The 26,992-nt window shown below is 39.6% G+C and overlaps 2 protein-coding genes across 3 annotated transcripts; both read left to right on the forward strand.

Annotated features, from left to right (window-relative positions):
• Positions 1–640: 640 nt before the first annotated feature.
• Positions 641–21,167, forward strand: LOC137177005 (NLR family CARD domain-containing protein 3-like). 2 transcript variants are annotated; one of them, XM_067583080.1, is made up of 13 exons: positions 641–888; positions 1,743–1,890; positions 2,198–2,318; positions 10,710–10,813; positions 12,547–12,683; positions 12,767–12,952; positions 14,262–14,340; positions 14,498–14,726; positions 14,886–16,683; positions 16,792–16,965; positions 19,435–19,608; positions 19,927–19,973; positions 20,128–21,167. In XM_067583080.1, the coding sequence occupies exons 5-13, from the start codon at positions 12,595–12,597 to the stop codon at positions 20,676–20,678; spliced, it is 3,327 nt and encodes a 1,108-aa protein (XP_067439181.1). In that variant the 5' UTR covers positions 641–888; positions 1,743–1,890; positions 2,198–2,318; positions 10,710–10,813; positions 12,547–12,594; the 3' UTR covers positions 20,679–21,167. The 2 variants fall into 2 exon arrangements, with proteins under 2 accessions (XP_067439181.1, XP_067439182.1); XM_067583081.1 differs by lacking the exons at positions 641–888; positions 1,743–1,890; positions 2,198–2,318; ... (1 more) ...; positions 12,547–12,683; positions 12,767–12,952 and adding an exon at positions 13,000–13,475.
• On the forward strand, positions 5,618–9,277 carry LOC137177019 (NLR family CARD domain-containing protein 3-like). Its single transcript, XM_067583104.1, has 3 exons — positions 5,618–7,068; positions 7,230–7,415; positions 7,575–9,277. Exons 1-3 carry the CDS (start codon positions 6,981–6,983, stop codon positions 8,165–8,167), a joined length of 867 nt encoding a protein of 288 aa, XP_067439205.1. The 5' UTR covers positions 5,618–6,980; the 3' UTR covers positions 8,168–9,277.
• Positions 21,168–26,992: the final 5,825 nt, after the last annotated feature.

Genomic DNA, 26,992 nt, shown 5'->3' on the forward strand with positions numbered 1-26,992 from the left:
TCTGTATTCATGGCTGTGCTCGAAAAACTACATTTCAACTTTACAATATAGCCACATTGTTTCTGGAATATTGATGTAAAAAGGTTGAATATCTTGTAAACAATCTCATTTTGTTAACATGATTATTTACATACATGAACCTTCTCTCTAAAATCTTATTAGTCTACAATTTATCAGTCGTAAAGTCTGATGACATTCTGCAAGACTTTATGTAAAGGACTATTTATTGATGTCTTTCATTTCATTCAGCTGTTAGAATTAGTATTTAATTGTAGCATCATGTGACTCAGTTTTATTGGAGCTAATAATTGTTGTGTGATGGCAACTTGAAGTTTGGAATAACCCCCCTGACATTGACTTGTTTTCCCCCTGATAGGTCACTGAGAAGTCCTTCTTTCCTCCTGCGGTTTCCTCCTTCCTGCGGTCCACATTATTCCCTTCATATTAAAATAATCAACTGAATAGTCAAATATGCTTTGCTGATGTGACGCTCCAGGACTGAATATAGTGTAATGGTGTGTTCAGACCAAACCAAAACCATTGGCACAGGTCAGACGATGCGAGCTGGGAACTTTCAGAAAGTGTCCACTGATGGGACTCTTCTTCTTCACCCTGTAAATACGTCTGGAAGGTGTTTGTGTTCATACTTGAGGAGTTTGTGTGTGTGGAGTAACAGTTGAAGTGATGTTGATGGTCAGTAGCTGAACACAGTGTTGTTATTACTGTGTCCAACACTTACTGATGACTGACGGCAGGTTTTCCCGCCTGAATCAGCCTGTGTAGGAGGCGGAGGTGAGCCGCTGCTCTCCCCGCTGTCTGAGACATTAAATGCGGCTCCGCTCGGCCGGACAGCCGCTGGAGAACAGCTTTGACTTTCTGTGTCTACAGGTGAATATAGAGCTGTTTCTATTTCTTCTACAGGACTGATGTGGAGACAGCAGGGGGGTGAGGGGCTTCACTTATTTTATTCAATAAATACTGTAGTATTCAGAAAGACAGCACTCATCTTATTGACACTCCTTTTTGAAGGATCCATCTGCTTTTATAACTTATAGTACATTCACTCCAGTACTGTACTTAAGTACAATCTTCAAGTACTTGGGAAACAGTGATCCACATTTTTTACCACTTTCTGACATTTTATACACCAAACAACTAATCGATTAATCAATAATGAGAATGATTGTTAGTTGCAGCTCTAAACACAGATCACATGAAATGTTTTTTTAAATGACAGAAACTAAAACTCAAACTTATCTAACACACACTCATAAAACATCATCAAAGTGATGTTTCATCTCTAATTTTGGAGAAGCAGGTGATATGATTGAACTGATGCTTTCAGCTCTTCTCACAGTCTTTCCTCTACAGGTGAAGGTAGAAAGTCTCTGTGAGATGATGTGGATGTGAATCTGTAACATGATTGATTTTGGATTATTGGATGAGCTGCCACTTCCTGCTCTGACTTGATATAGTAGAGTGTAAAAAGAGGAAATGATTCCTGAGCGCCTCCATCAAATCTACATTTGATTCTTTGCAGTCTGAATTCACATCTTCAAAATAAACAAAGGTTGATGTTTGTTGTCAGTGATCAGGAGATTTATTTGTTCTGAGGTTTTTACAGCATGTTAGAGTCGGAGCAGGAAGGTGGCTTTAGGTTACAGATGTGTTCTATTAAAGCAGCTGATCTTTGAGCTCTGAGCTGCAGGTTCACACTGATTTATGGTTTTATTGGTGTCCAGGTTCAGTGTTTCAGTGTGACAGCAGCCTGCAGACACAGAGGACTGATGAAACTCTCAGATGAATAAAGCTCTAAACAGACCTTTCTAAACAGACCTGGTCCAGACAGCAGAGAGCTGCAGAGAGACCACGTTCATGGGAAGAAGTTGAGTAAGTGGAACTTTGTTTGGTTTGAATTCTTTTCATCACCATCTCTAATGTTTCCTCTTCATCACAAACAAGCTGCTCTTTGTTTGTTGGTGTGTTCCAACAAACTTCCAGAACAGAAGAAGACTCATCATTTCATCACTGATTTCTCATGTCTTTGTTAATGACTCGATGCCACAAAGTTCATCCAACAGCAAATAGTCAGAATGACAGCTGACTGCCTTTAAATCAGAGTCTAGATGTAGAAACACTCATTTGATTTGCTGATGACTGAAGAATAATAATGAACCTGCCTGTGTGTCTTCATCAGGTGCTACAGCTTACCAACATGGAAAGGTATTACACTCAACACTTCACATTACAGTTGATACTGTTTCATCCTCGCTGTTCAGTCTGACTGCGATTCAGTTAAACATTGACTCATAATAAAGGTATCAAAGTAGAATCCTGATATCAGATCCTGATGCAGAAACTGGACTTCAGTCTGGACTTTGATACTCTAGTTGTTTTTGAAGGATTATAATTCATGTTCAGTGAGGCGTCAGTTGGAATAACTTTTATCAGCACTATTTTATAAGACAATGAACTCAATGACCTGTCAGTTAAATTTCTTAAATCTCATGAATCTAAATGTAACGTTCAGCTTCTCTTCACATGAACGTCATGATGAGTTATTTTTTCTAACAGCACTCACTTAAACACTGAGAAACCATCAATACAACAATAAATATACAAATACATGAAGAATAAATGAGTGACAAACATCCATAAAGTGTCATCATGTTGTGAGTCTTCCTACCTGTCCCTCCTCCTCTACAGGTGGAGCTCTGACTCATTCCAGGAAACAGCTCACCTGTGGCAAACACTTTTCTGACAGACATGGAGTGGAGAGTCTTTGTCTTCAGCAGTTTGGATGTTAACTGTAAGTTTGTTTTGTTTCATAGTTGAACTTTCTCTTTAGTAACTTCAGGGTTTGTTTCTTGTTGTATGATATTTTTTTCTTATCAGAAAGTTTGGAGAACCCTCACATCTCATGTTTGGAGAACTCTCATGTTTCTTCAACTCTCAAAAATCAAACTAAATCTACTTTTTTAAGGTTGTTTCCAGCAGCGTAATGTCAGACACCACAGTATAGGCCTGCTACTGTTTCCTGTGAAAGCTTTAAATCAAATGTTTTGTATTGAATGATGTGGAGGGACAGTCAGAGGATGTCATCAAGTTCAGTGTTGTTACAATAACATGCATACTAGGGATGCACGATATTATTGGCACGTCATCGGTATCGGCCGATAAAATCTCTAAAATGAAATATCGGCATCGGCCATTTCTGCCGATTATGAGAGGCCGATTTGTTGCCTTCTCCTCAGCCGCCTGACTGTGCTTCCCTCGACGGACTGTTTCACACTGACGATGCCGATGCTTCCTCCGCAGGCTCCACTTCACTCAAGCTGCCCGTCAGAGCCGCTGCTATCTCCCACTTTAACCTGAATAACAAACCGAGGCTAATGTTAGCTAGGAGGCTAGCAGAGGCTAACTGGCTGTCTTACCTCCTGCCATGCTGCGGCTAATGCTCCGCTGGCCTCTCAGCTAACGTTAGCCCCGGTTTGTTATTCAGGTTAAAGTGTGAAGAAGCAGCGGGTCTGTCGGGCAGCTTGAGTGAAGTGGAGCCTGTGGATGAAACACCGGGACCGTCAGGGAGAGACAGGGCTCTTCTCATTTCTCTATTTTGTGCCTTCTCGTCTCCTCTCTCCTCCATCCTCCTGCCCGTGCCATGTTTAAGGATGTCTCAATTCCTAAAATGCATCTCGAGGAGAGAGGAACGAGGAGAGAGGAGGCTTGCCAGAGGAGTTATAAGCGAGGATACACAGGTGTATCCTTTGCGGAAGTTTTTCGACTCCCGTGATGTATAAAAGAGGCGACACACAGCTGGAACAAACCATTTGTAGTGCTTCACACAATAAGATATATAAAGGATATGTGTGCATGTGCGCACGTGTTAAATAAAACATAACAATGTATGACATCTGTACATACCTGTCATATTATGCCATGTTGTAATTTGAATTAAAAGTAAATATATAAGTTGTCATGAACAGTGTTATGCTCATCTGTCAGAGATCATAAAATACAGCGGTAGGCTGTAACACAACAATGGACAGATGATGGAGCTCTGCTGCATGTTATATTTAATTGACATGACGGCTCTGAAGCGAGGGTGTCTCATTTTGTTAAATGTCTGTTGCCTCGACTAAGACGCGATTAGAGGAGGCGAGGAAAGGAATCGAGGATGTACAAACTGAGAAATGAGAAGAGGGGCTAGTCCGTCAAGGAGCTGCTAAATTCGGCTGCACAGATAGGAAACACCTCGGCTGACAAGATGTACCACTCTGTTTGGGGGAGGACTTTTTGGTTTATAACGGCAGTTGGCAACCAGCGTATTAGATGCATTACTGCCACCTTCTGCTCTGGAGTGAGGACCAGAGATTCCAACACATTAATCCTGTCTGTCTACTATACTCAATGAAAACTCTACTGCTCCACCCACTTGGCAGGTTCATTAAAGTTTTAAGGTTTCCTATATTCTTCCTTCATATATTGTCTTTCTTGATCATACTTAGTACAATCTATGCTTGCATGCATAATAGTCTCCTCAGCCATCTGGAAAAAAAATATGTGCGTATATTGGTATTGGCATCGGCAATCGGCCACAGTGAGTTGGAAATATCGGCATATTGGATATCGGCAAAAAATCCAATATCATGCATCCCTAACGCATACAGTCCACTTCTGTTCTTGCTTTATAATGACTTATTACTGGTATATGCAGTTAGACAGGAGCTGATAATGTGTGTATTTATTGCTTCATATATCTTTGCAATCAGAGTTCATCTGTAACTACTGAGTTTCTCTCAGAAGTTCACGTGTACCATCACCACATTAAAATACGGTCGGCTTTATGTACAATTTGATCAAAATTAAACTACTAAATTAAAAAAGGCCATAAAATAGTTTCACTTTACACCAAATGACATTTTATCTGCATTGTAAATGTCTCACAGCAGTTAAAATCTAACATCTTTTAAGTCTGATAATCCCAACAAACTGTCTATGCTGCACAACTGTCATTAAGGACTGGATGTCAGGCAACTTCATAGTTGCTGAGTATTGGGTCCCTTTCCTCAGCTGTTTGGTCTAACTTAAGAAATCTTGGTGTCATATTTGATCAGGCTATGCATTGTGATCAGCATATTAAATCACTGACATGTACATGTTTTTCCCATCTACAAAATATCTCAAAACTCAAGTTCATCGTATCACAACCGGAACTCGTAATGATTTGGACTATCACAGGAGGAGCAGCTGATATTTAGGATTTGACAGGAGAAATGATGTAAAGGATTTGTGTTTCCTCTTCAGATGAAGACAGAAAGTGTGTGTGACTGATGTGGATGTGACTTCAGCAGCATGAATCAGTGTGAGGACAGAAAGAAGGGAGTCCCTCCTGCTAAAAGCTCTCTGTGTGGGGAACATGACAGCCAGACCAAAGCTCAGAGGTGAGATGAGGATCTCTAACTGTCCATCACTGTTCTCCACCATCATTATTCACACTCAAAGCTCTGTGTGTGTTTTGTAGAAGCCCAGAGCTACAAAGACCAGACTTTGCTAGATTTTGGCCTTCTTGCTCCATTAATTTTGAAGGACAACCTCCTGCTGCAAAGAGGTGAGCTGTAACTAAAATTTTAAATGTAACTGACTCAGTTTTAAATGTTTTTATTAAAGGTTTTATCAAACATCTCTTTTCAAATTGTGTCACAATTTATGAGAAAAGCAGCTGCAAAATTAAACATATTTGGCTGCAATAATCACAAAAAAATGCCTGGAGGGATGTGTTGGTAATTGAACCTGAACCTGAACCCAGCTGTGTGTCCTTCAAGAGCAACCAATCAAAAGATTTTGATATTCATTTTAAACTACAACATTCACTCAATAAAAAGTAGGTTGCTCTCAGCATTAAAATCAGGTTATTGGACAATATCAGGTAAAATCTAAATCAGGATAAATAGTTCTCAGTTTAATTATTTGAGACTTGGATCATTTATTGATATTTCTGATGTGAGTAAGTTTAGCTCCATAACAGATCCATGATGTTGGTAACAAGATCAATTCAGTTTGTTGCTGTTTCTATTGAAATAATTAAAATTCAGCATGTTTTGACAATCCAAGGCAGTAGACAATCCAAGGCAGTAGATCAAGGAGAAGCCTTAAAGAATAAGAACCCAAACACTCATTTACCACGAGCTGAGATTTAAGGAGTTCATACATCTGTGTCCCTGGCTGAGTGTCAGCTTCACCCCTCCAGGTGCTGCACACTGCATTGAATATAGCTCTACCCATACAGTTAATCATGTTTAAGTTTAACAGTTAATTCATATACAACTCCCTAGATACTACTGTGTTGTGTACAGTAGGTGTATTAAATCGCTGACCGATTTAGTCTCAGTGTGTTCTGGGTGCTGAGCAGAATTTATCTTGTGTTTCTATCATGAGGAAGCTGGACAAACCTGAACCCAGTTGTGTGTCTATGAACGGTGATCAGTCTATGGGTCGTCCTTATAACTTCAAAGATGGATACCACTCTGATGAGGATTTCAAACTGATAACAAAAATAAAACGATGTGTTTTCATCAGACACTTATCATATCTCCTGTTTTTTAAAATCTTAACTGACTCAGATGAACTTCTCTGAGCAGCATTCACATTCACACAGTCAAACACATTCATACTGGGAGCTGCCCAGTACAACCAGTCTGATACAACAGTGGCTCTGGCTGCCTTACTCTAGGGCACTTCAGTAGTGTACAGTGAGGGAAGGAGTGATTTATGGAAGATTGGTGAGAGCTGTTGGGACTAAACCAAACTGACTCTGAGTTGAAAGCTACAAACAGACTGAGCTGTGGATTCTCAGTGGGATCAGCAGGACTAGTAAAGCTTTACCACTCCAGGGAGTCATCTGATTCTCTGTTCACATCCAATATCACTTGATTGCTTGTGTTTGTTTCTGTGTGGACAGACATAATCTGAGCTCATTCTTCATGATTCCTCCACAGAGTGGACCAGGAGGATCCCGTTGGTCAGTCTGCCCAGCAGTGTCAAAACAAACTGACCTCCATGGCCTTTATGGTTTGTACATTTACAACAACTACTTTTACTTCTATTATGTTCACAATCATCTCCATGCTGTGCTTTATAGACCAGTGGATTGTCAGTCTGTCCAACATGGATGTGATATTTGCCTCATGATTTTGGTTTGAGTGTGTCATTCATATAGTCTTCTGTTCCAGGTATGCAACAAATTCTGAGTCCAGATTACCCAGAATGCTTACAGAGTCAGAGTGATGAGGAGGAGGTGTTGGATGGTGAGGAAGAAGAGCAGAGGAGGAGGAGCAGCAGAGAAGAATTTCTGAAGATCACTTTGCACTTTCTGAGGAGAATGAAGCAGGAGGAGCTGGCTGACCGTCTGCAGGGCAGTAAGAGGGTTTCTATAAAGATTTAACATGCTGGATGAATGAGACATTTACTGATGTCTCAAGAGATGGAAGAACATATGTTCATATATGCATTTGTGAGGGGATTAAATATTTGCCTTATACGTATTTATTCACCCTTTTTCTTGTATTGTCATTCAGAAACTCCTGCTCCAGTTGGTCAATGTGAACTCAAGTCTAACCTGAAGAAGAAGTTCCAGTGTGTGTTTGAGGGGATTGCTAAAGCAGGAAACCCAACCCTTCTGAATCAGATCTACACAGAGCTCTACATCACAGAGGGAGGGACTGCAGAGGTCAATGATGAACATGAGGTCAGACAGATTGAAACAGCATCCAGGAAACCAGACAGACCAGAAACAACCATCATATGTGAGGACATCTTTAAAGACTCAGCAGGAAGAGGTGAACCAATCAGAACAGTGATGACAAAGGGAGTGGCTGGCATTGGGAAAACAGTCTTAACACAGACTCAGAAGTTCACTCTGGACTGGGCTGAAGACAAAGCCAACCAGGACATACACTTCACATTTCCATTCACTTTCAGAGATCTGAATATGCTGAAAAAGAAAAAGTACAGCTTGGTGAAACTTGTTCATCACTTCTTTCCTGAAACCAAAGAAGCAGGAATGTGCAGGTTTGAAGAGTTCCAGGTTGTGTTCATCTTTGATGGTCTGGATGAGTGTCGACTTCCTCTGGACTTCCACAACAATGAGATCCTGACTGATGTTACATAGTCCACCTCAGTGGATGTTCTGCTGACAAACCTCATCAGGGGAAAACTGCTTCCCTCTGCTCACCTCTGGATAACCACACGACCTGCAGCAGCCAATCAGATCCCTCCTGAATGTGTCAGCATGGTGACAGAGTTGACAGAGGGTTCACTGACCCACAGAAGGAGGAGTACTTCAAGAAGAGATTCAGAGGTGAGAAGCTGGCCAACAGAATCATCTCCCACATCAAGACATCACAAAGCCTCCACATCATGTGCCACGTCCCAGCCTTCTGCTGGATCACTTCTACAGTTCTGGAGGATGTGTTGAAAAGCAGAGAGGGAGGAGAGCTGCCCAAGACCCTGACTGAGATGTACATCCACTTCCTCATGGTTCAGTCCAAACTGAAGAATGTACTCAGGAGTGTTCATACATATCTTTAAAGAGGAGAGAGGGCTGTACCAGGAAAAGGTGTTCTGCTTCATCCATCTGAGCATTCAGGAGTTTCTGGCTGCTCTTCATGTCCATCTGACATTCATCAACTCTGGAGTCAATCTGCTGGCAGAAGAACAAACAACATCCTGGTGGTCTGAAGTGTTCGGAGGCAAATCAACACATTTCTACCAGAGTGCTGTGGATGAGGCTTTACAGAGTCCAAATGGACACCTGTTCAAGTTAAGTTTAACTTCCTCACAGTTGAGGCACAGATAGATTTCTACATCCAGACAGTAATGTGAAAATTAATAAAATGAACTGCAGTTTGTTATCATACAAGTCAGAGTTTGAACATTTAGTTGAAGAGGAAGGACTGAAAGACTTCCTAATGTAGACAGAGGGGGAGCTGCTGCTTCGTCTGATTATATTCAAACCACATGCTCCACTCAACTACATGTTTCCACAGCTATGATTCAGATTAAAAAAAAAAATAGAAATGACCCGTCTATAAAATATGATTAATATAAGACTCTGTTGTCCCAGTGGGAAATTTGCCTCAGACATCAGTGTCTGCAATATACAACAATAAAAACACATCAATTAATAATAACACACACTATTATAGATTAAACTACCCCCCCCCCAAAAAAACAGTTAAAACTAGCTCCAACTCAACCAACTCTAACATAAAGCACTACATATTAATGCATTAATGCAATAATGATATAATAATACAACAATGTCAGGGGCCATTCTGCATGATTTTACTGTTGATACTTAATGTACATTTTTCCAATAATACTTGTGTACATTTTGGATGCAGGAATTTTACTAGTAATAGAGTGTATTAACAGAATGGTATTTGTATTTTTACTGAAGTAAATTATGTGAATACTTCAAAATTATCATGCTTTTTCTCTTATTTAGAGATTTTTATTCATTTTTACCACAGCAAGAATTATAAGGACAAATGTATCTGAAACACTTAAAAATACATATGGCCAAATTTTATATCTGCAAAAACTAATATTTTGCAATTTACATAGTGTCTATATCTCTATGATTGTTAGATAAAGTTTGTTAATGATACAGCCCAGCCTGCATGTCTGTGTTTAAGTCACGTGAGAACCGTGTGGAAAGTCCCTTGTGCTGCTTTTCAAGGTCAAAGTACAAACTGTAATATTTGGTTGCTTTGTTTGCATGTTCGAGGTCTAGATTGCTGTTATCAAGAGTTTTTAAACAGTTTCAAGATTTGAATTACAAGCTTTCAGTAGAACAATGACAAAAATGCAACAACAAAGGTGTTTTATGGGTCAGTTATTTCCTAATAATTCCATAATAAGTTTTCTGGTAAGAGCCGTTCCAGTTGGTTTTAATCAAACAATCTTATTTAAATTAGTCATGATAAGTTTTAAAGCAGAATTCCAGAGCAAAGCAAGACAGATGAACATCTACAAACTGCATCTTACTGCATGTCTGCAACTAAAGATTAATTTTACTAGTCTTTGTTGAGCTTCCTGTCACATGTTGGTGGTTTTTTCATCTTCACCTACTTGTCATTAGAAATGATTTGGCGTCCTCTGATGGCTTAAAGATAAACTGTATGAACACAGCTGCAACAATTAGTTGATCAATTAAAATATTGGCTGTCTAATTAAATCATTTTCTGTTGAATCACTAAATAATCAGTTAATGGTCTGATTCAAGCTTCTGAAATGTGAATATTTTCTGGTTTCCTAGTCCTCTATGACAGTAAACTGAATATCTTTGTGTTGTGGACAAAACAAAACATTTGAGGATGTCATCTTGGCCTTTGGGAAACAGTGATCCACATTTTTTACCATTGTCTGACATTTTATAGACCAAACAACTAATCGATTAATTGATAATGAAAATGATTGTTAGTTGCAGCTCTAAACACAGATTAAATGAACTTTTTTTTAAAATGACAGAAACGGTGACAACAACTGAACAGTTGTTTTCTAACAGGTCACACTGGTGTTCAGATACCTTCTACCTGTTTATCAATACAACAATAAATACACAAATACATGAACAATAAATGAGTGACAAACATCCATAAAGTGTCATCATGTTGTGAGTCTTCCTACCTGTCCCTCCCCCTCTACAGGTGGAGCTCTGACTCGTTCCAGGAATCAGCTCACCTGTGGCAAACACTTTTCTGGCAGACGTGGAATGGAGAGTCTTTGTCTTCAGCAGTTTGGACTGTTAACTGTAAGTTTGCTTTGTTTCATAGTTGAACTTTCTCTTTAGTAACTTCAGGGTTTGTTTCTTGCTCTATGATGTTTTTATTTCATCAGAAAGTTTGGAGAACTCTCATGCTGGAAGATAAATCCACATGTTGTTGATTGATTTACTGGAATCAAACAATATTAATGAACAGCTTATAGTTATTATTGTGTGTAGCTTTTTATTTTGTATTATGTGTCTTGTGTGTTTTTTGCTTTGTACTGTTTGTTATTGTTCTGTTCTATGTTTTAATTGTGACCTGTTGAAGGGACTACAGATGAAAATTAGCTATAAGCAAACTCTGGTACAGTACATCAAATGGTAACATTTATGTTTAATGCTTCATTTATACTCCCAAACGGACGCGCACACTGACAGCTGCAGACTCCGCGGACGGGTAGTTGATGTGTTTATACTACCTTCTGGGGTCCGCTCGGAGAACGCGTTCCACACATGCGCAGTAGATCGCCGTCTACAGGAATACAACGTTGTGTCCGCGCGGACACAACAAATTGCAGGTACGCGGGTGTCCGCACAGAGCCCGTGCGCACACCCTCTGATGACGAGATTTACGTCACATGGACCCTAGCGGACTCTCGCGGACGCGGCGACTATAATTTGAATTTAAGACTGTACATGGTCCCTAAAAACACATAAATTCCTTTCTTCGGCTCTCAGAAATCAAACTAAATCTACTTTTTTAATGTTGTTTCCAGCAGTGTAAAGTCAGACGCTACAGCCTGCTACTGTTTCCTGTGAAAGCTTTAAATATAATGTAGTGATCCAGAGCTGGAGAACATCTCTTCATATTCACAGATATTCCAAAAACTTAAAACATTTCAGTCTTGTCTTCCTCAGTGACATTTTTAATTTTTATATCTTTTAAGCTTTTTTAGCAGATATTTTCCATCATAGTTTTTGTAAATGGAATGAACTCTGTTTTAATGCAGTGAGATAGTGATGTTGTGTCTGATTGGTCAGTTTCTTTCCTTTTGTAATCACAGCTCATCTGTAACTGAATTATCAGATATTTTGTGCCTGCAGATCAGATCTTTTCAAAGTGTCTGAGGGGGCAGGAAAAGAAGGAAAAGATCAGAGTGAGACATCACTGCTTTGCATCACTGACAATATCAGGTTGCCATCATGATATTCAAAACCTTTTATGTAAAATAATTGTGTTACTTACACAACAAACTGAATTTCAGACCAAATTATATTTGTTAGATACCAACCACTGGGAGGAGTTTGACATGTGGTGTCTATTTATGTTTGTATTCACTGTAAAATCCTATGAAAAGTAAATTCTAATAATTTGGGCAAAACTTTGAAACAGCTGATCTGCTTTTACATCCTGCTCACTCTGACTTCTTTATTAATATGTAGGATCATTCATAATCATGAAATCAGCTGACACTATTTAAATTTACAGAATGTCAATGAAGCTTCATATCAAATTCAGAGTGTGAGTCAGTGAATGTAAATCCTCCTCCATGCATCATGTGTGCTGCTCTTCACCTCACTGCAGCTTCATGATGCCATCTAGTGGATTGATAGTAGAAGTACAGCAGCTGATGGCAGCTTTCTCTGCCTCACACTGCTGTCTGGCTGCATTCACACTGATATATAACAGAAAATAGCAGCCAATCACAGGAGGAGCAGCTGATATTTAGGATTTACAGGAGAAATGATGTAAAGGATGATTTGTGTTTCCTCTCCAGATGAAGGTAGAAAGTGTGTGTAACTGATGTGGATGTGACTTCAGCAGCATGGATCAGTGTGAGGACAGAGAGGAGGGAGTCCCTCCCTCTAAACGCTCTCGGTGTGGGGAACATGACAGCCAGACCAAAGCTCAGAGGTGAGATGAGGATCTCTAACTGTCCATCACTGTTCTCCACCATCATTATTCACACTCAAAGCTCTGTGTGTGTTATGTTGAAGAACAAGGAGGCAGCACAGACCAGACCATGCTGGACCTGGACCTGGACCTGGACCTGGACCTGGACCTGGACCTGGACCTGGACCTGGACCTGGACCTGGACCTGGACCCAGCTGTGTGTCCTTCAAGAGCGACCGGTCAAAGGATTTTAATATTGGCTTTAAACGACAACATTCATCTGGTCAAAAGTAAGTTGTTCTCAGTATTAAAATTGGGACAATATAACTTAAATCTAAATCAGGATAAATAGTTTTCAGTTGAATTATTTGAGGTTGGGATCATTTATTGATATTTCTGATGTGAGTAAGACACAGAACTCAGAACTCTGATGCAATCTTTGTTATTGAAGTTCTCCAGAGAAACGTTTTGACACACTCACCTCAGGGAGTCTTTGGATGCTTCACTTCCAGCAGTGAACTGAATTAACTTTTAGATGACTTTTGTTCTCATATTGTTGTACGTGGGTGTAGAGGACTGCTTGTCTCCAGCATCAGCACCGTCGCTGCAGTTTGAAGCACACACGGGCTCTAGCTGCCCGCAGCGAGAAACTTGAACCAGAATCAAGTTTTGGAGAAACACAGCCAGTGATCAGACTGATTAGAACTGTAACCCTGCCATGAGAGAGGATAAAAACATTACTAGGAAGAGGAGATGACATCTGATTGTGAATCCTGTATACAGCCTGCGTACCTGTTGCACCACAAACGGACAGTACGTCAAAAAGTTGGTAAATGTATAGATCTGTGGAATTGATCTAAATAAATCTCTACTGCTGTGCCAGGTGCACATCGTGTTTTGTCTCTGTCCACAACAGGCCATGATGTAGCAATAGCAGAGCCCCCATACATTTATAATGATCATTTATAGATTACGATGTCTTAACTATTAATTTTATAATTAGTAAATAAATAGTGTATTATTAGCAATTTCACACGTTTAAATGTTGTATATTTAGGCCCTATCATTTTTTAAATAATTGTTATATGTATATATATATATATATATATATATATATATATATATATATATATATATATATATATATATATATATATATATATATATATATATATTGTTTATATTGAATAAATATTGACTATATAATTTTTTAAGACTGTGGGACATTTATGATTTGTGCATACACATGGTCTAAGGCAGTTCTAAATTTAAAAGAGAGAAGTAACAGGAGCGCTGCTGATGTCCCTCAAACCACCAGTGCTTATGGAAGGGAATAATATTCAAGAAGAGTGAAATAAAGGCTATTCTTTAAAACCTACCTCCAGTTCCTGGACTTGTATTTTTTATGCCATTTTTTTGGTCATAATTCTTCTGCAGATCTAAATTTGTTCACAGAGTAAGAGCAAATTCAGATAAGAACATATGATGAATCCCAGATTTTTGCTTGAAACGTTTGTATGCACGGTTTAAGCACAGATTTGTGCATGCACACTGTTTTTGAATGCAGCCCATTGTGAACTCATCATGATTCCTCCACAGAGTGGACCAGGAGAGCTCAGAGGTTCCCAGTGGTCAGTCTGCCCAGCTGCATCAAACACACCTGGACTCCATATTTATGGTCTGTACATGTACAACAACTACTTTTACTTCTATTCTGTTCACAATCATCTCCATGCTGCACTTTGTAGACCAGTGGATTGTCAGTCTGTCCAACATGGATCTGATGTTTGCGTCATGATTTTAGTTTGTGTCATTCATATAGTATTCTGTTCCAGCTGCTGGAGGAGAACATTGTCACTTTTGTGAAGAACGAGCTGAAGAAGATGCAGAGGGTTCTGAGTTCAGATTACCCAGAATGCTTAGAGAGTCAGAGGGAGGAGGAGGAGGTTTTGGATGGTGAGGAAGAAGAGCAGAGGAGGAGCAGCAGAGAGGCATTTCTGAAGATCACACTGCACTTCCTGAGGAGAATGAAGCAGGAGGAGCTGGCTGACTGTCTGCAGAGCAGTAAGAAGATTACTATAAAGATTTAACGTTCTGGATGAATGAGATATTTACTGATGTCACAAGAGATGAGGAAAATATTTTCATATATGCATTATTTAGGGGAATGCATATCTTCTTTATGAATCAATTATTGATGGTATTTCTTGTGTGTTCATTCAGGAAGTCCTACATGTTGTCAGTCTAAACTCAAGTCTAACCTGAAGAAGAAGTTCCAGTGTGTGTTTGAGGGGATTGCTAAAGCAGGAAACCCAACCCTTCTGAATCAGATCTACACAGAGCTCTACATCACAGAGGGAGGGACTGCAGAGGTCAATAATGAACATGAGATTATACAGATTGAAACAGCATCCAGGAAAACAGGCAGACCAGAAACAACAATCGGACAAGAAGACATCTTTAAAGCCTTACCTGGAAGAGATGAACCAATCAGAACAGTGATGACAAAGGGAGTGGCTGGCATTGGGAAAACAGTCTTAACACAGAAGTTCACTCTGGACTGGGCTGAAGACAAAGCCAACCAGGACATACACTTCACATTTCCATTCACTTTCAGAGAGCTGAATGTGCTGAAAGAGAAAAAGTACAGTTTGGTGGAACTTGTTCATGACTTCTTTACTGAAACCAAAGAAGCAGGAATCTGCAGGTTAGAAGAGTTCCAGGTTGTGTTCATCTTTAACGATCTGGATGAGTGTCGACTTCCTCTGGACTTCCACAACAATGAGATCCTGACTGATGTTACAGAGTCCACCTCAGTGGATGTGCTGCTGACAAACCTCATCAGGGGGACACTGCTTCCCTCTGCTCGCCTCTGGATAACCACACGACCTGCAGCAGCCAATCAGATCCCTCCTGAGTGTGTCAGCATGGTGACAGAGGTCAGAGGGTTCACTGACCCACAGAAGGAGGAGTACTTCAGAAAGAGATTCAGAGATGAGAAACAGGCCAGCAGAATCATCTCCCACATCAAGACATCACAAAGCCTCCACATCATGTGCCACATCCCAGTCTTCTGCTGGATCACTGCTACAGTTTTGGAGGATGTGTTGAAAAGCAGAGAGGGAGGAGAGCTGCCCAAGACTCTGACTGAGATGTACATCCACTTCCTCATGGTTCAGTCCAAACTGAAGAATGTCAAGTATGATGGAGGGGCTGAGACAGATCCACACTGGAGTCCAGGGAGCAGGAAGATGATTGAGTCTCTGGGAAAACTGGCTTTTGAGCAGCTGCAGAAAGGCAACCTGATCTTCTATGAATCAGACCTGACAGAGTGTGGCATCGATATCAGAGCAGCCTCAGTGTACTCAGGAGTGTTCACACAGATCTTTAAAGAGGAGAGAGGGCTGTACCAGGAAAAGGTGTTCTGCTTCGTCCATCTGAGCGTTCAGGAGTTTCTGGCTGCTCTTCATGTCCATCTGACATTCATCAAGTCTGGAGTCAATCTGCTGGCAGGAGAGCAAACAACATCCCAGAAGTCTGAAACCAAAGAAGAATCTGCAGAGCCAGGTTTCTACCAGAGAGCTGTGGACGAGGCTTTAAAGAGTCCAAATGGACACCTGGACTTGTTCCTCCGCTTCCTCCTGGGTCTTTCACTGCAGACCAATCAGACTCTCCTACGAGGTCTGCTGACACAGACAAGAAGTAGCTCACAGACCAATCAGGAAACAGTTGAGTACATCAAGAAGAAGATCAGTGAGAATCTGTCTGCAGAGAGAAGCATCAATCTGCTCCACTGTCTGAATGAACTGAATGATGGTTCTCTAGTGGAGGAGATCCAACAGTACCTGAGTTCAGGAAGTCTCTCCACAGATAAACTGTCTCCTGCTCAGTGGTCAGCTCTGGCCTTCATCTTATTGTCAACAGAAAAAGATCTGGACATGTTTGACCTGAAGAAATACCCTGCTTCAGAGGACGTTCTTCTGAGGCTGCTGCCAGTGGTCAAAGCCTCCAACAAAGCTCTGTAAGTACACATAAAGTTAGATTTATTCATCATTATTTAAATACACTGCTGTCTTTTCAACAGGAAATAAAGCACCCATCTTTTTTTTTATCATTATTGTTTCTTCAGGCTGAGTGGCTGTAACCTCTCAGAGAGAAGCTGTGAAGCTCTGTCCTCAGTTCTCAGCTCCCAGTCCTCTAGTCTGAGAGAGCTGGATCTCAGTAACAACAACTTGCAGAATCAAGGATTGAAGCTTCTGTCTGCTGGACTGGAGAGTCCACACTGTACACTGGAAACTCTGAGGTCAGGATTCATCAACCTGTTCAATAGATGAACATTTAAAATCTAAATTATATTAGAGGATAAACATTAAACCTGTGTAGGATTGTCTCTGCTAATGATTTGTCAAACCAGTTTTTACCAAACTTCAACAGTAGAGAATTACTTTATATGCAGATTTTCATTGTTTTCTTTTCTTTTTGCTTCTGATGTTGAATTATTAAATACAACAGATGATTTTACAGATTTCTTCAAAATGTGTCTAAAAACCGTTGTACCTGGACAGAAAAATATTCACAGATGGTTCCTCGAGCACCAGTTAGTTTCAGGCTAAAGAGCAGACTAGTTGCCTCTGTTGGATGGATACTTTGATGAAACACTGTGAAGTCGCATTTTATGACCAAGGTACGTTTGAACTGTTTGTTTTTTTGGTACAATTGACACAGACAGAAACTGGAAACAGGACGTTTTTTGTTTTTTAAATTTTGGGCAAAAAGCACAAAACACATTCAGCTTGATTTCTTGTTTTCTGTTCTTACTGACAGAACAAATTTACCACTCAATATTTCGTTTTCATTGGTGGTTGGGCTTTCAGCGCCCCCTTGTTTCTGATTGGCCAGTGTGCTATATCAGTTATGTTTGCACTGTACTCTTCAAAATAAAGTTTCCACTTCTTTGCCTTTAGAAAGTGCAATGTCAACACAAAATATATCGATGGACAGACAGATGTTTAGCCTTTAATAATTGATGATTATAATTAAACAATAATCTATTGTGACCTACAATGACAATAAAATGTTTTTCATATCAAATGAACGTGCTGTCCTTCATTTTAAAATATTCAGTTGGTGCATAAAGTAATGCAACAGTGGTTTATTGCTGGTTCATGCACAGCTGAGTAACCATAACACATTATGTCTATTTTGTAAATGAAAGCACTTTGGTAAGTTTTCCTCAGGATGTACTGTGGATAGTAAAGTTTGTTCTCAATAATTAGAAAGATCAATGGCATAGACCCAACAGCAAGCACGGCAAAAGTAGTCACAAAAACTGACCAGCAGACGTTGCACTGTGTGAACCTCCTCAATACGTTTGTACACTCAGTGTCTCAAAAAATAAATAGAAATGTGGGGATGTTGACATCTAGACCAAAACAAGATTCCGACATTACTCTAACACATTTCAGACCTGCCTGTGTCTGTATTTTGACATTTCACATTTTTGTTAAAGATGCGAAATACTAGGGAAATAGAAGATGCATAATACATGAAAGTTGGTTTGTGATAATGCAGAGCTGTGTGTGTGTGTGTGTGTGCACCTCTGCTAATTAAAGACACGCAAATTGAGGCTTTTGTTCTCTCAGCAGTTTTTTCATTATGAACCAATCTGTGTGCTGAAACATGGAGAAAAGCCTGAAACACTGGAAACCGCTCTGCTTACTCAATCAGACACAAAACAAGGGCAGATTGCACTCAGCTGCATTTTTTGTGAATAGGACCTTAAAACGGGACAGATTGCAGGTGCAAATGCTGCACAATTCACAATGATATCAGCGGGTGCAATCCATTCTTTGACGATTTGGCCCAAAATACGTTATAATGCATAAAAAATGATAATTATGGTCACTCAGCTGCACATGAACCGGCAATACAATAAAACGCTGTTGTATTACTTGATGCACCAACTGAATATGGAAATTGAAAGACAGCTCCTTTATTTGATATAACAGTTTTATTGTCATTGTAGGTTATAAAACAAAATTATGTGCAGCATCTCTAGTAAGAGCATAATAAATTATTATTCAGTTACAATCATCAATTATTAAAGGCTAAAGGTCTGTGTGTAATTTGTGTTGACATTGCTGTCTAAAAAGAAGTGGAACCTTTATTTTGAAGAATACAGCGCAAACATAACTGATATAGCACACTGGCCAATCAGAAACAAGGGAGCACTGAAGGCCCAACCCCCAATGAAAAGCGAAACATTGAGTGGTAAATTTGTTCTGTCAGTAAGACAGAAAACAAGAAATCAAGCTGATTTGATGTGTTTTTTGTTTTTTGCCCAAAATTTAAAAAACAACCTTCTCTGGGTTCTGCCTGTCAATTGTACCAAAAGAAACCCAATTCAAACGTACCTTGGTCCAGGAGGCTCCTTGATTTTGTGTAATTTAAAGAAACTTCAACATATCAAACCTGAAAAGTACATACACATGCACTCTGATAAATGTATGTCATTATTCTTTTGGCAAAAGCCTCCCTCTTCATAAACACATTAGAATGTTTTTAACATTTAGATCACAATGACGAGGTAAAAACTTGCTGCTGAATCATCCCTCAGCTGCTGACTTTTCCCATCTGGCTAGATGCTCAACTTTCTGGAGCTCCCTGATTCAGTTCATCTTTTAGTTAGTGTGGAGACAGTTTGTTGTTGTATATGACTGCACACAGCAGGACTCTCAGACTGTCTGATGTGTGTTGTTTTGTGTGTTTGCAGGCTGTCAGGATGTCTGATCACAGAGGAAGGCTGTGCTTCTCTGGCCTCAGCTCTGAGCTCCAACTCCTCCCGTCTGAGAGAGCTTGACCTGAGCTACAATCATCCAGGAGACAAAGGAGAGAAGCTGCTGTCTGCTGCACTGAAGGATCCACGCCGGAGACTGGACACTCTCAGGTATGGAGAGACAATGTCTGATAGAGGTGGAAGAGCTGGAAACATTTTCTCTGTCAGAGCTGATTACACATCTCAACTCAATCCTTGACTTTTTATTATTTCTAACTGAAGTTCCCTGTAAATGTTGAAAGTTAAACCTGATTAGATTCAATCAGGGTTTCAGAAGGATTGGGATACTGGATTCAGATTGGATCAAAGTCTATCAAAGCCCAACCCCACATTTGAACAGAATGATAAAACAGTAGATTAGAGCGATTTAACATCCATGTTTGCATGCTGATAGAGAACGTGCTGCTCTGACCCTCCTCCTCCTTTCAGGCTGCAGCCTGCTGGAGTCCAATGGTTGACACCAGGTCTGAGGAAGTGTAAGTGTGTTTTTCATTTGATTCATGAAAACAAAGCAAACTTCAAACTGTGACATCACTCATTCACATCCTATTGAGAATGAAGATGATGTCATCATCAATCAGATGATAGATCAATAACTGCAGCTGTATTGTGTCTTGTTCTCTCCATCAGATTTCTGTGAACTCACACTGGATCCAAACACAGTAAACAAAAAACTCAAACTGTCTGACAACAACAGGAAGGTGACACGTGTGGAGAAGGATCAGTCATATCCTGATCATCCAGACAGATTTGATTACTGGCCTCAGCTGCTGTGTAGAAATGATCTGACTGGTCGCTGTTACTGGGAGGTTGAGTGGAGAGGAAGAGTTTTTATATCAGTGAGTTACAGAGGAATCATCAGGAGAGGAAACGGTAATGACTCCTGGTTTGGCGTGAATGATCAGTCCTGGAGTCTGAACGGCTCTGATGGTGGTTACACTGTTTGGCACAATAACAGTGGAACATCCATCTCCTCCACCTCCTCCTCCTCCTCCTCTGTCTCTAATAGAGTAGCAGTGTATGTGGACTATCCTGCTGGCACTCTGTCCTTCTACAGAGTCTCCACTGACACACTTATCCACCTCCACACCTTCAACACCAAATTCACTCAGCCTCTGTGTGCTGGGTTTGGGTTTGGGTTTGGGTCTGGGTCTGGTTCAGTGTCTCTGTGTTCTCTGTAGGAGGAAGAGTCATCAGGAATATCAGTATTACTGTCAGTGCTGTATGTGGAGAGTTGTAGTTACTGACAGTGACCACTGGAGGGCAGTTTCTCTGAGTCACTTTAACAGTCAAATTACATCCAGATCAATATGAAGAATCAATTTTGTATTGATGACATCACTGTGTGGTTAATCATAAGTCATCATTAATCAATCATTAGTACAATTCTAATAACAATATTTAAGTATTTTTATCATTTAAAAGCACTTCATGTGATTTGTGTACATTAAACTAACAGCATGCAGTTTATCTTTTCACCAGCAGAGCTTCATCAATGAAGAGTAATACTCCACATTTAATGCAGATATTAGATACATTATACATTATACATTAATCAATAATTATTGCTTTAGAAAATTATTCCTCCAGTTATGATATGAAAGACAAAGCAGCTGTAAGTGAGTCACATGTGATAATAATAAAGATAAAGATGTGTTGAGGCTCCTCAATGATCCTGTCGACAGCTCTGTCTCCACTTTAGCTGCAACACAAGTCCATTTAAAACTATTAACACATTAAATCCATCTAATCAATTCTTTAAACTCAAGTTTAATATTGAACTAAATATTTGAACATTTTTTACATTTGAATTAAATCTGTAAATGGTTGTATATTTTATTGATCCTGTTGGAACAATCTGTATTCATGGCTGCTCTCTAAAAAGTACATTTCAACTTTCCAATATAGCCACATTGTTTTCAGAATATTTATGCAAAAAAGGTTGAATATCTTGTAAACAATATTGTTTTGCTAATATGATTTACATACATTTAGATTTTATAAATAACCTCCTGTGTTAGAAATATTACTGAAACTCCCCAAAATCTTATGTTAATTAAATCTTAGTAGTTTTAATTGTAGCAGTCATGTGATTCAGTTTTATTGTAGGCCTAATAATGGTTCTGTGATGTCAGCTTGAAGTTTTGAATTAAGTATTTAGTTTATTCTTGTATTTTAGTATTAACTTTAATGAATTCGTTGACAGTATTCCTTAATATTAAAATAATGAACTGAATAGTGAAATATGCTTTACTGATGTGACGCTCCGGGACTGAATATAGTGTAATGGTGTCTTCAAACCAAACCAAAACCATCAGCACAGGTCAGAAGATGTGAGCTGGGAACTTTCAGAAAGTGTCCACTGAAGGGACTCTTCTTCTTCACCCTGTAAACACATCTGGACTCTGTGTTTCTGTTCTCTTGGTTTCCTGCGTTATACTTCTGTTGTCCAGTCCTTTTGGTCATTTGGTTTTGCTCGTTTATATTATTTGGGTTGTTCGTTTGATTTTTATTGGTTAGTTTATGGTGTTGTGGACTAGGGTTCATATTCATGTGTATTCTTGGTCAGTTTAATGTATGCTAGGTTGTATTGAGAATGTGTTTTCTATGTTTTGGTTTTCAGTTTGCACTGTGTTCCTGCACTCCTCCCCAGCCCGTTTTTCCCTCCACACCTGCCCTGCAACATGTTCGTTAGTCCTGCCCTGCTCCCAGTGTCTTCCCAGCCAGTCAACTGCTCCACAACCCATGACATCAATAACTCAGAATACAGGAAGTCCAAGCGTCTCTCAGTGTGTGTTAGAGACTGACCATCGTCCCAACTTCTGTTTTCATTTAACAGGCTGACCATCATCACGTGAACTTATTTATGTAAATTTATCTAAGTGAAATTCTTTTATTTCTAAATGCTGACTGTTGTGCTGCAGGGGGAAATGTGATACTCGTGACTTTTGTGTTGTGAGTCATTTGACTAAAAACCACCGACACAAAGCAGAAGCTGAAACACTTTCACTGTCATGAATGATGCATCTGTCCACAGCAGATGGATCATATCTAGAGGGAATAGAGTTGAGTTGAGTTCGGTCTGATAGAAACACAGTCAGAGCTTCATCTGAATTCTCATTTATTTAATATAAAAAACTTCAGAAATAAAAACACAGAAAGTAATAAAATGAACTGCAGTTTATTGTCAAAGAGGAAGGAGTGAAAGACTTCCTGATTCAGACAGAGGGGGAGGTGCAGCAAATTCAGACCACATGCTCCACCATTTTGTTATCTGTTCTTGTTGGTAGAGGCCCTGAAAGGCATTTTGAGACCGTCAGGTTTTCATTTTCATCTGTCAGTTACAGGAGTCACAGAGTTACAGTAAAGTCTCTTTCTATTGTGACTTATACTTTCTTGGTTACACCTGAGCCAGAAGCAGGATGATGTTTGAAAGTCAACAAAAGCCAATATAAAGCCTCAGCCTTTGATAGTGGACATATAGAGTCAGACTGCACTGTGAGCTCCCTGTTTGCAAAGTAACGCCCTGAAGATGAATCATGTCTGAAGAAATAATGAACGGCTGTTGGATTGTTTTTAAGCTGCCTTCTACAAAGCTCAGGTGTGTTGTGATTTCAGATTTTAATTGCAGGTAAGATGAACTGTGAGCCAACAGGATCAACATCTCAGAGCATTTCTGCTAAACAACTTTGAGATTCACTTCTACAGAAAAGAAATTTAGTTCACCTGAATCCCATTCAGATTATAAATCTACATGTAAGAATAAAAAATATATATATATTATATTATATTCAATTCTTAGAAAATATGACCCTCTTGTATATGGACCACTTTTCACAGTGCCTCACTGTGACTGTGCACTTGACTTCAATGAGGAAAGACACACTCTGGATAGAGTGTTATCAGACTGTCTTTAATGCTCAGAGTGGCTCATTCACACTGATACAGACATACAAGCTGCTGTAGAGAAGTGAGCCCCGAACAGTGGAGCCAATACTTCTTCATCTGTTTCTCACCAACCTCGGCTCTATGCATGATTATACTCAAACACACATGGCAGCATCTGTTTCAAAATAAACACCTGTTCACACACGACCATCTGTTCAGATGCAGAAACATGATTTCTATACCTGTCACTAAGCAGTTTGACCTTTCACAAGTTCACACAAGCATCTGAAATGTTGAGTCCTGCAGGGCTGTGATAGGTCAGCAGTAACAGTATGTGGTCACCGAAACTTGCAGAGCAGCATGTCTGCATTTTTTTAGATTTGTGGGTGTTCACAGAGAAGATAGTGATGACCACCTCCAACCAATCAGGTGCATCTGTATGAGGACGTGACCGTTTAGTTTCAGGATGATGATTGATTCTTTCATCAGTTCTGATTGTTGACAGATCATCGCTCTCAACCTGCAGCAGAGTCTCTACTTCCTGTGTAAGTGTTTTTATTACAGTTGACTGTGTATGAGTAAGTAGCTGCTAACTGACCAATCAGAGCTGAAACAGCAAACTATATTTATATTAAACTTATATTTATATTGCATGTTTATATGTCAGGGTATTTTTCACAGTGCTTCAATTACAATGGATAGAATAAAAGTAACTAGAATATTTGCATTTTCTGAAGAAAATGCATGTGAGAGCTGGAAGCTGTTAGCTGCTGTTGCTGCAACCAGCTGCCACTGCTGCCAGCTGCTGCTACCGCTGATGCCGCTGCAAGCTACTGCACCAGCAGCAATTTTCAGAATCTCTCAGCACCACCCACAGATGAAATTGTATCAAATGCTACAAACTTGTTCAGCATCCCCATCTGTAAAACTTTGCTGAATTTGGTTACCATGGGATATTACATTTAAGAAATATGACAGTTAATAAGTAGTATGGTGGTGTTTCACTAATGACCACAAGATGGGGTTACTGGTGCCATGCTTCAGTATGTTGTGCAGATTCTCATGGAGAACTGTGGAGCTGGTGTACAAAGTTTCATTTTATTAAAGACAACAGAACTGCAGAAATATCATGTTATAATGTTATTTCAGTTCACCCCCTGGGTAGAACTGTATGAAATGTTACACACTTGTGCAGTGTGGATGTATGTACAACATTCCCAAATTTGGATGCAATCTAATTAAGTATCGAAGAGTTATGGCCCATTAAGTGCATCAGGCCACACCTTCAAAAGTTTATCAACCAGTTACAGACAAACAGTAAGTGATACCCAAAAACAGACTGATAATTCTTGTTCCAGGTCCCCTAAATGTGGCATGCACCAGGTTTGGTGAAGATTAGATGAAATATATGCCAAAAGAGGCAAAAAATGCGTTAACCAAAAAATTCAAAATGATGGTAAATTTTTTCGGCACAAATGGGCGTGGCCCATATCATTTCAAATATGCTTCATCCAAAGAGCACATTTTGCAAATATTGTTTTGCCACACCTCACTTTTCATGAGTCATTAGACAAAATATAAAACATGTGGTCAGTTATTATGTGGTGGTGCAATAGGTACAATGTTTTAATATGTTAAGTGTTTCCACATGGGGCATAAATCAAATTTTAAAAAAAAATTGTTTTAAGTTCAAAGTTTTAGTTCAAAGAATATTTAGTACCGTTTCAAGTAGGGGAGTTTTTGCAGTGTAGATTCTGATGCTACAAGGCGACTTTACCAGTAATGACCCTGTAACACCCACAGTATACTCAGAACATCAGCAACTAACAGCAAAAAAAATCACAATTAGTTAACATTTATTTGAATATAGAATTATTCATTTACAGCAATAATACAGTACATTATGGTGACGTTTGGCTCTTACAACAGACTTCAGTCCGTGGAAGGGAGCAGACAGTTTATAGAAAGGTCAAAGGTCAAGAAGTTTCTCTGCACTGTGGGAAAAGAGGACATTGAGGTGAATGGAGGCGAAGAGTTACAGCGTTCAGACAGACTGATTTAGAGAAGCAGTTACAGACAAATGTTCACTTTATAATTTTTTTATCGGTTTTACACAGTCAGAGGAAGTTTGGGGGACTAAAAAAAGAAAGAAAGAAAGAAATATCATCAGAGCTGTTTTTCAACTAAAACATGGAGCGAAGATAAGAAAAAGCCACCATAGAATAATAACAGCAGCCTGACACTGTTTGACCAGAACAAAATCAGCATCCGGTTGGAGAGAGACCAGCTTAGCTTGTTTCAGAAAAAAAACAGGAAGTTGAAACTGGGAACTCTTTGCAACTTTGAATCTCACATGCTCAGATGGACATTGGCCTACAAACCCTGTTCAAACTTTAAAACACTCAGCAAACTTTCAATATTTAATGTTCTATTCTGTGTTGTGATAGATGTTGTACTTTTGGAGTGGTTTAAGTCCAAAAGTGAGGGCTTTTACAGCAGTTTTCAGATCTTATCAGTGTGTGACAGGATAGAGCAACAATTTTTTGAGACCAGAAAAAAAAATCTAAACATGCCTCGCTCCCACAGTTTTAACTCTCAAAGCACATATCCTACCTTGATATGTTGCCACAAGCCTCCTCTCCCTCAAATGTAAATATATTTCCCATTGGAGTTACAGTTTTTGAGATCTAAAGCTTAATTAATAGGGAGAGCGCTGTCAAGCTCTCATTGACTGCAATACAAACTGTAGGTGGTCCCTCCTGTTTCTTAAACTTACAGATTCTCTCTTCCTTCAAACACTGTGTACACATACTGCATTATACATCCTCATTTCTCCTCAACGTGATGTTAACTGTTACTTCATGTGGCAGTGATTTCTACCAGCTCAGTGGTTAAACACTGTTCTCATTCATTCACAATTCAAAACTGCTGAAGTTTCTCTCTCTCTCTCTCTCTCTCTCTCTCTCTCTCTCTCTCTCTCTCTCTTTCTCTCTCTCACACACACACACACTCACACACCCACACTCACCCCAACACAATATATGCAAAGACACACTAACATACCGGCATGCACAAACACACACACAGACACTGCTCCTTTTCACCTTGTCTCCCCTGCTGTATGTATGCACACTCACACACCTGCTGTGCTGTAGCTGGTGGCTGGTGGCTGGTAGTGATGCACGGGTCAGTGTTTTTCAATGTTGGTTTCTTATGATAGGCAATTTATTATTAGAGCCAATCTGCACCACCTAACCCGCAAAACTATGTGTTAATCAACCGCCAAAACCCAACCTGCGAATGGCAAACTTTGTTTACCAACCGTGTACTAAGCATCGGTGGGCTCAGTGAGTTGTGGCTGGGCAGCATGTCACATCCTTTAGATTTTTGCGGAAGAAATAGCCAGAGTCCTTCTCATAGAAATTAGTCCACAGGCTGTTACAGGCAACAGAGAAAGTCGGGGAAGGTCTCATTTTTTATGTTACGTTACAATCTGTTCACTCATTGGCAATAAAAAAACAATGAATACATGTAAATTGCCTCACAATTCTTACATATAGCCCCTTTAAGTTGTCCAGAAAACTTTTTCTCTGGATAATTTACATGA

Source organism: Thunnus thynnus, chromosome 24 (genome assembly GCF_963924715.1).
Source record: "Thunnus thynnus chromosome 24, fThuThy2.1, whole genome shotgun sequence".
Classification (NCBI taxonomy): Eukaryota; Metazoa; Chordata; class Actinopteri; order Scombriformes; family Scombridae; genus Thunnus; species Thunnus thynnus.